The following is a 13,771-nucleotide window of genomic DNA, read 5'->3' on the forward strand; positions in this document are numbered from 1 at the left end:
TTCCATTAATGCAGTATACACTGTATATAATTGGCGTATTTGCCATGTTGATACACTGGCATATTCACCTTCAAACTTATATACATCCTGTTGGCAGAGATACTAAGTTTTTCACATTGTTAAATCTAAAACTCCTGTCAAGGAATTCTTTGGTATATACATACACATATTAACTTTGATTAGGTTCAGTTCTATGTAAGAGGAAAAAAATATGGCTTAAAAAATTTTTTCTATCTTAGTAAAGATAGTGCCAGAAGTAGACAAGCAAGGACTGATAGAGTTCAGGATGCTATAGTGGTTCCACAGTGTCATTAAGACCCAATCTCCTAAAGTTCTCTTGTAGCCTCATGCATGAGTTTCATTATTGAAGTTATCTCCTGATCCAAGATAATGTTAAATTTCTAGCTATTATTTCAGAGTTTTAAGCCAATAATATGAGGCATCAAAGAAGACCTCCTTTCCTACTGAATTATATTTATTTCAAAGAGCCATTGGTCCACATAGCTTTTTGACTGAAATATTTGACTTAATATCTCATTAGTTACAACCACAAAGGTACATCTAGCTACAAGAAAAGATGGGAAATGTATAGGTTTTAGGTTCTCAGTATTGCCATGTCCCATAAGGTTGAAGGCTTTGGCTAAGGAGGAAGAAGAGAATGCATGCATTTTGCAGTCTCCATGCTTGAGTATGGAAGTGAATGGGTGCTTTCAACACAAGTAGGAGCTGATAGCATAAGTATACTGAGTATTAGGGAAATGAAACTAGGAATATATTTTACCTCTTATAGCCAGAAGATCAACTTTTAAAAATGAGAGTATAATAATGAGAGAGAGACTGATCTCTACCAGGTTTGAATTTCATAGCTTCCCAGATTTTATGTCCATACATGAAACAGCATTTTTTACATAGCTGCATACTTTTTACCAATCATAGAACAAATTTTAAATTTAACTCAAGTTAGTTGCTCAGTCTTTTTCATGTTATTTAAAAAAATTCTATTCTTGAAGAGCTAGTTCCTCTAATGGCACCAATTATATCTTTTCTTTTAACATTTATAATAATGGAGAATTATTTCAAAAAATATTGAAATACTTTAGACATTTATTTAAAAGTTAAACATCTCTTGCTGTTAAAAGCTAACATCTTCTGTAGTTAGAGCCATGTGAACAACAAAGATATATCTTGGAATAGCTTGTGGACTTATTTAAGATAATTTAAAGGTACTCTTCATGGGTACTTTTACATGTTCATGTATATGTGAGTATAGGGTGAATTACTTATCTTAGCATTCAGTTTATCATTACAAATTAAAATAATTTTTAAACCATATTTTATTAAGTAGATATGTTTGTGTCACCAATGTGAAAAACAGAGTCTAGTTGGGGCAAAGGAAGTAATCAGGAGGCTATTTGCAATGTTCTAAATAAGAGATTATGGTTCGGCTAGGGTAATTGTAGACAGGATCATGAGAAGTGGTCTTGCTCTGAATATATTTAAAGATAATTAATCATTCTTAAGTGTTACCCTATTACTGTCTTATTTTTGGCTCTCAATAAAATATTTTTTCCGTCTGCTATATTTTATTGAATTATGGGATGAACAATGTTATGAGGTCTTTATGAAATCAAGATCTTATTTCCACAATCTTTTTTGGCCTAATTAAAACAAAGAAAATAGCTTGCTCATTATTTGAATGTAGATGTCTGAAATGATAGCAAAAACTGCGTTGATAGGTTTTGAGGGGAAATTTAAACAACAGAAGATAATTTAATTTTGTAGTTATATGTAAATTTAATTAAATATTTTCAGCAATATTTTTTAAATAAGTGAACTAAAGTTTTTAACTGATTTGTTGCATATAGGACTTCTTTCATGCTGCCAGAAACAACCAGTCTTTGTTTTCTAAAATAAATGAAGAGAAAATAGTTTTTTTCTTACATTTATTAGGACTAGATACAAATGGACATGCTCATCGACCATCATCAAGGTAATTAAATTCTTTATTTAATTTGATTTTTTGGTGGAAAACAGCTCTTTGAATTTCAAAGTATTATGTTTTCTTTGTAATTATAACACTAGAACTAATATACTAAATAACTACTGTAATATACAACATGTTCTCAGCTACATGAGATATCCTACAATATAGTGGTTAATGTGGCCAAATTGCACATTAATATAAGTGAAATTTATCCTGTTCATATATTATATACTCTTCATTTATCAAGGCAGAGAAAAAATTTTATCTAAAAATTTATATATTTTAGAAATATTTTCAGTGAATCTTGAAATAAAAAGCAGTTTTATAGTTTTAATTTTTATATCACAAAAGATGTAATTAGCTATTGTGTGTTCCATCAAATTGTATCTGGCAAATTTATATACTATAATATGATAGCATTCTTTATATATGCTAACAGCAAATATTCTCACTTTTATAGACCATAAGAAAAAAGAAAAAACTATGTTTTACTTTTATTTATTTTGAATGTGGTTTGGATCACCTTGTTTCTGTAAAGCCTATCAAGTTAGCTGCCAGTAACAAATAGCCCACACATTCCCCTTCTTTAACATGATGCACTGTTTAATTAATGGAGTGTTCATTCCAAACCACCCTTGTTCAATGGTGTGGAAAATTTAAATATAATTTCTTTAAATCATATTCTATTTTATTTTATATCCCAAACACTTGGGATGAAAATATTTTATACTTGAAACAATGATTTAGCTATTAATGTCGACAGACCAGTATACTGGTAATTTAAATCAGTTTTAAATTACAATTTCATGAACTTGAAAGTCAGAATTATTTCATTTGAGTTTTAAAAAGGGTTTGCTAAAATGTACTTGATAATGCCCTCTTTTTAAGTCATCTCTGAAAACTACTTCAGGTTCTTTAGCTTTATTAAAAGGAGAAAAAATATTTTCAGTAGGGTGGTGCCTGTGGCTCAAAAGAGTAGAGCACCGGCCCCATATGCTGGAAGTGGTGGGTTCAAACCCAGCCCCAGCCAAAAACTGCAAAAAAAGTCAGTAATCTGAAGAGCTCCAGTTTGAAAATATTAAAGATGAAATCTAAAAGCATTTCAGGAGTTACTGACTTTGAATGTAATGAGTCCAAATTGAATAAATTTGATTTTTCCCAATTAATTTGTTCTTCGTTTTTTTTATAAACAGGGACTATAAGGACAATATTAAAAAAGTTGATGATGGAGTGAAGGAAATCGTGTCCATGTTTAAACAGTTTTATGGAAATGATGGGAAAACAACATTTATCTTTACCTCTGACCATGGAATGACAGACTGGGGTTAGTCTGCCTTGAAGTGATAAGTACCTTATAATTTAAGTAGTGGTAAATGTAGGTCGCAAATATCTTACAGTGTTGAAAGGATTTGAGATCTTAGTATATGCAAAATGTCTAGCACATAATAATTGTATGCTTAAAATGTTAGCATAAAAATGACTGATATTATATAAAGAATCATTTTTCTAACTATAAAAAGAATATATATTCATTTACAAATGAGAAACTAGAGTAAAACATCTAGAAGGAAAGATGAAGTGCCTGTTATCTACCTGGAATTAACTGTATGAGATGGCAAAGGAAGTGATGTTAAGATAGTGTTAAAGGACCTAGTACTGCTGAAATACTAATAAGACACAGATGCTGTTTGGTTCCTCACATCATGATATAGAATTCTAGGGAGTTATGTTCCATGTTATAAAGGGCTTCTTTTGGCTACACCAGCCAGGGTTGCCTGGAAGAAAAGGACCCAGAGACCTTCTCATCTCCTCCAGAATGGACACCCTCATGCTCACGGCATACCCCGAGCTTGCGTGATTACTGCTCAAAGGACCTGTGCTCATTCTCTCTGTCTTTGGTGCCACTCCAGCAGTGGCGACATCTCTTCCGTGTCTTACTGTTTTACTTCTTTCACGTAGTTACTGAGCAGACATTCTGATATTTGTTTCAATTTTTTTTTTTTTTTTTGAGACGGAGCCTCAAGCTATCCCCCTGGGTAGAGTGCCATGGCATCACACTCACAGCAACCTCCAACTCCTGGGCTCAAGCGAGTCTCCTGCCTCAGCCTCCCAAGTAGCTGGGACTACAGGCGCCCGCCACAACGCCTGGCCATTTTTTGGTTGCAGCCATCATTGCTGTTTGGCGGGCCCGGGCTGGGGATTCGAACCCGCCACCTTAGGTGTATGTGACTGGCGCCTTAGCCGCTTGAGCCACAGGCGCCGAGCCTGTTTCAGTTTTTAAATTATAGTTTTAATTTAATTGTTGTTGATGCTGTGATTTGTTTTGTGGGAATATTTTCAAGCTAATTGTGATAACAAGTTGTAAACATTTGGGAATATGGTAGCTAAAACAAAGTATTTTAAACAAGAAATTTAGCTATAAGTTCTTTACTACTTGTCTTACTACTCTCGGTATGTGATTTATAGGTTTCCATGGGGCTGGTCATCCTTCAGAGACTTTAACTCCTTTGATCACTTGGGGAGCTGGAATCAAGTATCCCCAGAAAGTATCAGCTCAACAATTTGATGATGAATTTTTGAAAGGTATAAACATTGAATTTCATTATTTTTATACAGATATTTTAAAATAATATCAAAGTTTAATTTTTTAAAAAATTACTTTTAAATTGCAGTTTTAAATTTCTCACTTTGATGTTTGTGCCATTACTATTTCTATGCAAACACTACAAACCCACGGGGTTTAGTTGGTTTTTTTCTGTTCTTACAGAGACATGTTTTGAACCTTTCTTGGTATTCTACTACTAATAACTACTTAGAACTTTCCAAATGTTTGCTAAATGGAATTTTCAATCTTCTTTGATTAAATTAATTTATTAATTAAAGATTAAATAAGAAATCTAAGGTTTCTTGGAGGTAAATCGTAAATTCGATGGAAATTTTCCAACCCAAATAAAAAACAATGCCTTTAGTTACAAAATCATAGTATTTACAGATAAAAAGGTAGAAATATTTTTCCCTGCGCCCTAATGAAGACAATCAAAAGCCCACAGAGGAGCAGTCTGACAGGGCCAGCATAATGCAGCCAGTATACTGTCATGTTATTTCCAGATTTCTTTGAGCTCAAAACAAAACAAATCTAAAGGATTCTTTTTTTTCATCTACTGTGTATCTTTGGGATACTCTTTGGCACTCAAAGAAATTAGTACTTAGTCTAATAAGACATTTAAAACAAAGTTTAAGATTATGATAACTGCTCCGAAGGAAATTAGAATGATGTGATAAAACAGATAAGAAGTGGTAAGACTGGGCTCTTTACTCCCTGCCTCTCACATTTTTGAGATATTTGGTAAAGTAGATAAAGTGCATTAATCTTAAGTATATAGCTTGATGACTTTTACATGTGTGTATATACCATGTAATCATCATCCAGATTCACATCCATAACATTTGTAGTACCTCAGAAGTTTTCTCTTATGGAATAGGATACTTTTTGTGGAGTAGGTAATAGTAGGCTTGTTCACATGCAAGTGAGGGCAGGAGTGTTCCAGGTGGAGGGAATAGCAAATGCAGAGGCATAAAATGGAAAGAGCCTGGCTTGCTTTGAGGTACAGAAGGAAGGCTGACATGGCTTGAGCACTGTCATCTAGGAGGAGAGTATACTGAGTTGAGCGGCTGGAGGGGTAAGCAGGAGGTAGATCATTTGAGACTTGAAAGCCTGTGGGTAGGGAACAAGGAGTTCTGAGTTGCAATGCTGCATCATTAAAGGTTTAAGCAGTGCACTGCCAAGATTCCAGTTTGCTATATAGCAGCTACCTTTCTGGCTGCTCTGTGATAAATGGATTAGACTGGATCTAGATAGAAGAGAGGGTAAATAGTATATTTGTCCTTAGGAGATTTAACTTTATTTTGGTTTCTCAATGAACTGATGTTGGAATCACATGACTTGGGAGCTTGTTTGTAGGTTGTAGCAGAGGAGTGCAGCTACCTGCCTACCTTTGACCAAGGAAATGGTCCTTTTCTATTGGGAAAGTTTGTCCTCTTCAACCCAGTGTGCAGCTTCTGGAGGGATGCCTGTGCAGCAGTGAGGGAGGAAGGGTGGGGATGCCCTCCTAGCCAGCCACCTCAGCTGATTCAACCCTTGTGATCCATGGGAAGATGGATACTGCAGCTGGATCTTCTTCACATTCAAGAATTACATGACTTTAAGAATCATCACAAAGACTGGGCACGGTGGCTCATGCCTGTAAACCCTGGGAGGCTGAGGTGGGTAGATTGCCTGAACTCAGGAGTTTGAGACCAGCATGAGCAAGAACAAATCCTGTCATTAAAAAAAATAGCTGGGCATTGTGGCGGGCACCTGTAGTTCCAGGTACTCTGAAGGCTGAGGCAAAGGGATCATCTGAGCCCAAGAGCTTGAGGTTGCTGTGAGCTATGACACTGTGGCACTAAACCCCAGGGTGACAGAGTAAGACTCTGTCTCAAAAACAGAAGGAATATATATTTTCCCATTTGAAAATTAAATATCATAAGTTATAAAGGCAGGATATGCGTTTTTTACTCACACGGGTGATGAATATGAATTTTTGGTAGCTGGCTAGTAGAAGTGGAAACATATTTTTAAACTTTATTGGTTTATGAAAGGAAACTTCACCATATGAAGATTTTATTTATTTATTTACTTACTTATTGTGTAAGACTCTGCCTCACTTCGTTGCCCTTGGTAGAGTGCCGTGGTGTCATAACTCACAGGAACCTCAAACCCTTGGGCTTAAGTGATCCTCTTGTCTCAGCCTCCTGAGTAGCTGAGACTACAGGTACATACCACAATGCCTAGCTGTTTTTAGAGACAGGGTCTTGCTCTGGCTCAGTCTGCTCTTAAACTCCTGAGCTCAAGCAATCCACCAGCCTTGGCCTCCCAGAATGCTAGGATTACAGGCATGAGCCACCATGCCTAGTCTTATACAAAGATTTTAGAATCCTTTTAGTAGTACCTCCATAGTTAGCCATCTCCCTACATTGATCACTTGCTTAAGTTGACCTAATTTTCATAGAATGGACATGCACTACATAAACTCAATGGAATTTCCTTATGTTGATTACCTCTTGTTATGTTGGCCAGTTTGTTATAGTCGCTTGGGTGGTCAACGTACTGTAAATCCTAAAGCAATTAAAGCAAGATTTAGCTTCTTATAATCAGTTATTTTTACTGCCATTTAATGTAATTTCTGAGTTTTTTATGTGGAGAGATAGGAGAATGAGGGTCGTGACTTTAAAAGCATTACAGCTACAAATTTAAGTATTTTGCAAGCAACTATCATCACTGAAAAAATAATTTGGATTAATTAATGCATTATCAGTTGCTTTAATAACCCTCTGGAATAGGATTATAATGAGTTGTAGTCAAGCTGACAATTGTTACCATTGTACTTTTTGCTTCTAGCTTTCCTTCCTTTGCTTTTGATGTTTTGAAACAATTATCCCCAAATGAGCATTTTAAAAAGCTTAATAAGTCATTACATAAAACTCTAGATATTCACTTTTCTGTTTTTTTGGTGTTCTTTTTTAAAATCTCCCTCGTTTTGTTTTTTTTTTTTTTTTTTTTTTGAGTCTTGCTCTCTTGCCCTGGTTAGAGTACAGTGGTGTCATCATAACTCATTGCAACCTCAAACTCCTGGGCTCAAGAGTTCCTCCTGCCTCAGTCTCCCAAGTGCCTGGGACTATAGGCATACGCTAGTATGCCTGGCTAATTTTTCTATTTTTAGTAGAGATGGAGTCTTGCTCTTAGTCTGGTCTCGCATGCCTGAGCTCAAGCAATCTACCTGCCTTGACCTCCCAGAGTGGTAGGATTACAGAGGTGAGGCACCATGCCTAGCCTAAGCACTCTTTTTATTAATAGTTGGCTTAAAATAGAGAGATGTTTCCAAACTTATGTTTTCCTTTAGTATTGATCACTCCTAAAAATCAAATGATTTATTTTTTTTAAATCTTAATACTGGATCTTAAGTATAATTGTGTTTTTCAGAATGGAAATTGGAGAACTGGAAGAGGCAAGATGTCAATCAGGTATTTGTTTCAATTTAGTCACATCAAATTTAATGTCATCTCCTGTAAAAGATTTAGGCTAAAAAATATGGAAAAAATAGGTATATTAATAATATTGACAAAGTCTTTTTAAAAACATTTTAATAACTAAGGGAAATACTTTCAGGGCACATACTTTAGCCCAAATACTCTCTTATGGTGTTTACATTAATGTATACAGCTATCATTTAATAATTAAAAAAAAATGTGATTCACTACAAAAAAAAATCTCTTATGGCAAAATTAACAACAACAAAAAAACTTAGATGAAAATAAAAGATTTCCTCCAAACAATACTGCATAATTATTTGTTATGTAAATTGAAATTTGCATGCCTATGAAATTCCTGTGATTTCTTGTTGTGGTTTCATTTGTGCTTGCTTTAAGCACGAATCTAATAAGTCTCCTGTTGTAGGTTTCTTTCCTATAGTACATTGGTTACTGTTTCTTCTTTATTAACACATATTTTCCCTTTAATTCTAACCAGCATCTTTACAAATGTAATGGGGAAAAAGTGAGAAGACTGTAAATTACTCAGCCAAAAGCCTTCTATTACAAGAAAATGTGTAGCCAACCTAACAAAGTTAGACTAGTAGCATTATCTATAAATATGAAGCACAAACTCATTCTTGTTGAAAACATACGGCTTTCATAGCCATCTTTGCTACTTATAGCTGGTATGTAGCATCACTGAAATATGGCTTCCAAAGTAGCAGGAGAATCTTGCTTTTCAAGTCACTGTACAAGGTAATATTCCTTATGGTGATGGCCAGGTTCAAGGTCTCACTTTCAGGCCTATGATAGCAGAAATCTGTTTCTCCTCAGCATAGTAAAAATAGTCTTTCTCCCAGTTTAGATGCCTATTACCAAATTAAATGAAAATGCATAATAATAGTTTATTAATTTACAATAAAAAATAATTGTCAAAGGCACAGGAATGAGACTTGAAGATGACAAAAAGAATATTTTACTCACAGCCAGACCAGATTGTAATCAGAAACTGAACATAGATTTGGCTATTTGTAAATGCTCATAACTCTATTGTACTCTATTGGCTAATACTACTGCTTCAGATCTGCAGCAGACGAGAATCACTTTATTCATTCTTTCTACCAACACTGTTATGTGTTTGCAGTACGTTTAAACTTAGGACTGAGTATAAGGGATGTAATGGTGTATAAAAGCAGACAAGATCCCAGCCCCGGGAATCTTATACTTTTGGGGGGAGAATAGATACTAATTAAATTAGTATACGAATAAGTATATTCTAGCTAGATAAGCACTACAGAGTAGCCCTGTGAAGCTACAAGAGCATAAAGTGGGTGTATCTGGAGACTGTGATCAACAAAAGTGTCCTGAGAGGTTGAGGCTTGAGCTGACACTGAAAAATAAGCAGGAATTACCAGGCCAAGGCAGTAAGATGAGGGCTTTCTCCGCAGAGGGAGCAGCATGTACACAGAGCTCTGGTAATATGAGGGAGTCAGCTAGATGAGAGCAGGGCAGATGACGGACATGGTCAGGTCTGGATTGGGTTGGGTCAGGTGGATCTGGGCTATTATGGGAATGAGATGGATAAAGACCTTCCAGGTGGGTTGCTTTGAGAACAAAGTTAAAAGACCCTGGGAGATGTCCAAGAAGCAGTGATATTCTCAAAGTTGTGTATGAAACTGCAAGGCCCAGCTTGCTGTGCAAGTTGTTAATAAATTTGCTTCTTCTTTCTAAAACTTGCTCTTTTCAATTATTTTGGCAATTGCCTTGAGGCACTGCACCACTCTGAAGGATCTGGACCTCCTTTCTTCTGCCCCCATCACCCTGTTTTCTTTTTTCCTGAAGAAAACAGAGCAACAGATACTGCGGTGATGGGGGCAGAAGAAAGGAGGTCCAGATCCTTCAGCATCATATCAGCCTTGTGGGCTTGATCCTAAACTTGGGGAACCCTTGAAGTGTTTGAAGCCTGGAGAGTAACATGATTCAGTTTTTTTGTGAAAGAATTGCCTTGGCTGCAGCATGGAGAAAGATGAGAGGGGCCAGCAGTGAGTTCTGGGGGAAGGGAAATGGTGATTAGGGGGACTTAAGCAATTTTCAGTGTTTTGGGTAATGTTACTTAGTAAAGACAGCTCAAATAGTAATATGTGAGAAGGATTGAGAGCCTGGGACCAAACCTGATGAACTCCAACTTTAAATGAGGGACCAGTAAAGGTATCTGAAAGGAGCAGCCAGTGAGATGGAAGAAACTCAGCTCTGTGGGGTTAACAAAGGCCATGAAAGGAGTGAGGTCTGGTAAAAAACAATAATAGCAATTGTACATACCATTATTGCAGGCTTACTATGTGCCAGATACTTTGTAAGTTTTATTTAATCCTGCCATAATTCTGTAAGGGAAAAACTTATATTTTTAACTGATAAGGAAATTAATGCAGTGGAGAGGTTGAATAAACTACCCTACATCTCCGAGATTGCAAGCAAAGATTTGAAACCAGGTATTATGAATTCTAAGCACTTTTTTACCTAAAATTATAACAACTAGTATAAACACAGTTCATGAGATTTAGAAAAAAAAGGATATTGCTAGTACTCTTAGGAAGTATAGTCTGTGGAATGGTAAAGGGTCAAAACAAGTTAGAGTGAGCTGAAGAATGATGGTAAGATGGGGAAATGAAGGCAGAATGCATCAATAACTCTTCTGAGGAATTGGACTTGAAGGAATAGTATCCAAACTGATATATGGAATCTTTTAGTGAAAGAGTCTCTTTTCTGGTTTATATCTTCTCTGGATTTCACTGGCTGGCCACACCTCCTTCTGGTAGATTTTTCTTTTTAGTTAATATATATACATTTCTTCAGTTAAAATCATCTCTTGATTTTTATTTTCAGTGTAGTTAAGGCATCCTTTCCATAATACTGAAATACCTGTTACATAAAGTGGTCAAGTTCTAGGATAATAGGATAAATGTTTTCCTTAATTTTTTTTTTAAATTTATTTTTTCATTAGTTCCTGAACCTCTAATAAATGATATTTTTAGAGATTAATATTTTGTGTTTATTAAGTAAATATTTGAAGGTAATTGATTATAAAAAATATCATGGTTATATTCCAGAATATAGTTGCATTATTTAACTTCTTTGTTGAGACCTGAAGACTTTTAGAATTGAACCTTTTCTCTTTGTAGGCTGATATTGCACCACTGATGGCTTCCCTTATTGGAGTTCCTTTTCCCCTCAATTCAGTGGTAAGGAATAAAATCTCATCAACTCTCTATATTAAAAAAAATTGCATAGTGAAATTTACCCTTTTTTATGTGTTTCTGTATAATCTTTGATGATATCTATAACACAGAGCACAAACCTAATAGCTTTTCTTTTTTGAGACAGAGTCTTACTTTGTCACCCGTGGTACAGTGCTGTGGTGTCATAGTTCACAGCAACCTCAACCTTCTGAGCTCAAGCAATTCTCTTGCCTCAACCTCCCCAGTAGCTGGGACTACAGGTGCCTGCCACAACACCCGGCTATTTTTACTTTATTTATTTATTTATATATATTTTAATAGAGACAGAGTCTCACTTTATCACCCTTTGTAGAGTGCTATGGTATCACAGCTCACAGCAACCTCCAACTCCTGGGCTTAGGCGATTCTCTTGCCCCAGCCTCCCAAGTAGCTGGGCCTACAGGTGCCTGCCACAATGCCTGGCTATTTTTTGTTGCAGTTTGGCCGGGGCTAGGCTTGAAAACCAGGCTTTGAAATGAGTAGGAACCAAGAGAGCTCTGGAGCCCTGGAAGAAGTCCATGATCCATGGCAGGGCCATTCGTCTCAGGGCACTGACACTAGGGTAAAAGAGAATTACACCTGTTTTAGATTCTGTTCTTTGACTCTCAAGTGTCAAATTCCAGATCATCTAGCTTGGGTTATTTGTCTACCCTGATTGTAAGCCTATCATGCTATATTCAGAAGATTTCTCAACTATTTAAAAATAGTACTAGATGCTGAAATGACTAAGAACACACCAACAAAAAATATCTATTCAAACCAGCCACTCTTATCCACTCTTTAAGATCAAATTTACTTAAAAAAAAAAATGTTTTCTTACTCAGAAGGCTGAGTAATATGACCCTGACAGTCATAAGTGTGTGTCTGTCTATAACTGAAACAAACGTTTACTGAAAAAGTCTTTACTCTTACTATGCACAGTATGTTCTCATATGTTCTGTATCTTTGTTTTAAAACCGTACTGGCTGTGGCCCATTATAGTGATTTTTTTTGTGTATGAAGTACTTAGCCTAGCACATAGTGCTCTGTCAGTCACTGCTAGGTTTTATTGAATTTAATTCATCACTTTTGCTTTATTTATTTACCATATGAGAAAAATAATAGAACATCTTTCAGTTATGGTTTTAAAAAAGATTTTTCACTTAACAATTTGTTATTTATCCATATGCCTTATCTTTATTGCTTTCCTTTTAAATCTGTCTTGTTTCATAAGCATAGCCTGAGCTTTGTAACACTAAGCCAGTGTTTATTATTTACAGGGAATCCTTCCAGTAGATTATCTTAACAACACCGATCTCTTCAAAGCAGAGAGCATGTTTACCAATGCAGTACAGATTCTTGAACAGTTCAAGGTACAGAACAACACAAAAATGTGGCAATATTATAATTGTAAATTGAACATGTAATGTGAAAATATTTTATTTTGTGTTTGAATAAGTGATTGTCTCTAATTTATTTATTTAGAGACAAAGTTTCATTTTGTTGCCCTCGGTACAGTGCCATGGTGTTACAGCTCACAGCAACCTCCAACTCCTGGGCTTAGGTGATTCTCTTGCCTCGGCCTCCTGAGTAGCTGGAACTACCAGTGCCTGCCACAACGCCTGGCTATTTTTTGTTGTTGTTGTTGTTGTTGCAGTAGTTTGGCCAGGGCCGATTTTAAACCCATTACCCTTGGTATATGGGCCTGGCGCCCTACCCACTGAGCCACAGGCACCGCCCAATTTTCTATCATTTATTATCTTTAACTTTTGTGTATTTGACTAGTAATTCACTTTCTGAGGTGTAAGTTCCATGACTCAGGTTGAAGGTATAGAATTGCCTTCAAAGATTGTTCCTAAATGTGAAATTATTATGTATGCTTGTAAAGACTACAGTTACATCTTTATTGGAATTTGATCCATAGAAGTATTATTAAAGATTACAACATTTCTTGTCTTTCCATTATTAGATGTCTTAAGAATTTAAAGAGATGACCCTTTGAAACTTTGTTATTCCTAATGCTGTTAGTAATCAGTTTGGCTTATTTTGTTTACAAAGGGTTAAGGAAGTAGTTTTAGTTATATTTTAGTAATGTTATTTTGTAGAACTGATGTATTTAATTCTTTGCTTATTGAGACAGTCAGAAAATGTTACCGTTTCTTCAAATATTTATGAAATAATATAATAACACAAAATTCCATTTATTTTCACTTTAAGAAATCACTTTATAGATATTTATATTTCAAAATGAAATTCATTAATTTTTTCTCATTTATGATGTTTTCGTGCTTGGTTCACAGGTGAAAATGACTCAGAAAAAAGAAGTTACTTTACCATTTTTGTTTACACCTTTTAAGTAAGTCCTTTATATTTCTTTATTTTTTTTTTTTTTTTTTGAGACAGAGCCTCAAGCTGTCCCCCTGGGTAGAGTGTCGTGGCATTACAGCTCACAGCAACCTCC

At 35.5% G+C, this 13,771-nt stretch overlaps 1 protein-coding gene across 1 annotated transcript in view; it reads left to right on the forward strand.

Annotated features, from left to right (window-relative positions):
• Positions 1-13,771, forward strand: part of PIGN (phosphatidylinositol glycan anchor biosynthesis class N) — a 100,917-nt gene that overhangs the window by 28,331 nt on the left and 58,815 nt on the right. The window contains exons 7-13 of the mRNA XM_023512401.1: positions 1,866-1,990; positions 3,178-3,308; positions 4,451-4,567; positions 8,007-8,047; positions 11,236-11,295; positions 12,591-12,683; positions 13,611-13,666. Of these exons, the coding sequence (XP_023368169.1) occupies positions 1,866-1,990; positions 3,178-3,308; positions 4,451-4,567; positions 8,007-8,047; positions 11,236-11,295; positions 12,591-12,683; positions 13,611-13,666 (623 nt within the window). The remainder of the gene's footprint in view (positions 1-1,865; positions 1,991-3,177; positions 3,309-4,450; positions 4,568-8,006; positions 8,048-11,235; positions 11,296-12,590; positions 12,684-13,610; positions 13,667-13,771) is intronic.

This window comes from Otolemur garnettii, unplaced genomic scaffold (genome assembly GCF_000181295.1).
Source record: "Otolemur garnettii isolate 467f Iridium unplaced genomic scaffold, OtoGar3 scaffold00027, whole genome shotgun sequence".
Lineage (NCBI taxonomy): Eukaryota > Metazoa > Chordata > Mammalia > Primates > Galagidae > Otolemur > Otolemur garnettii.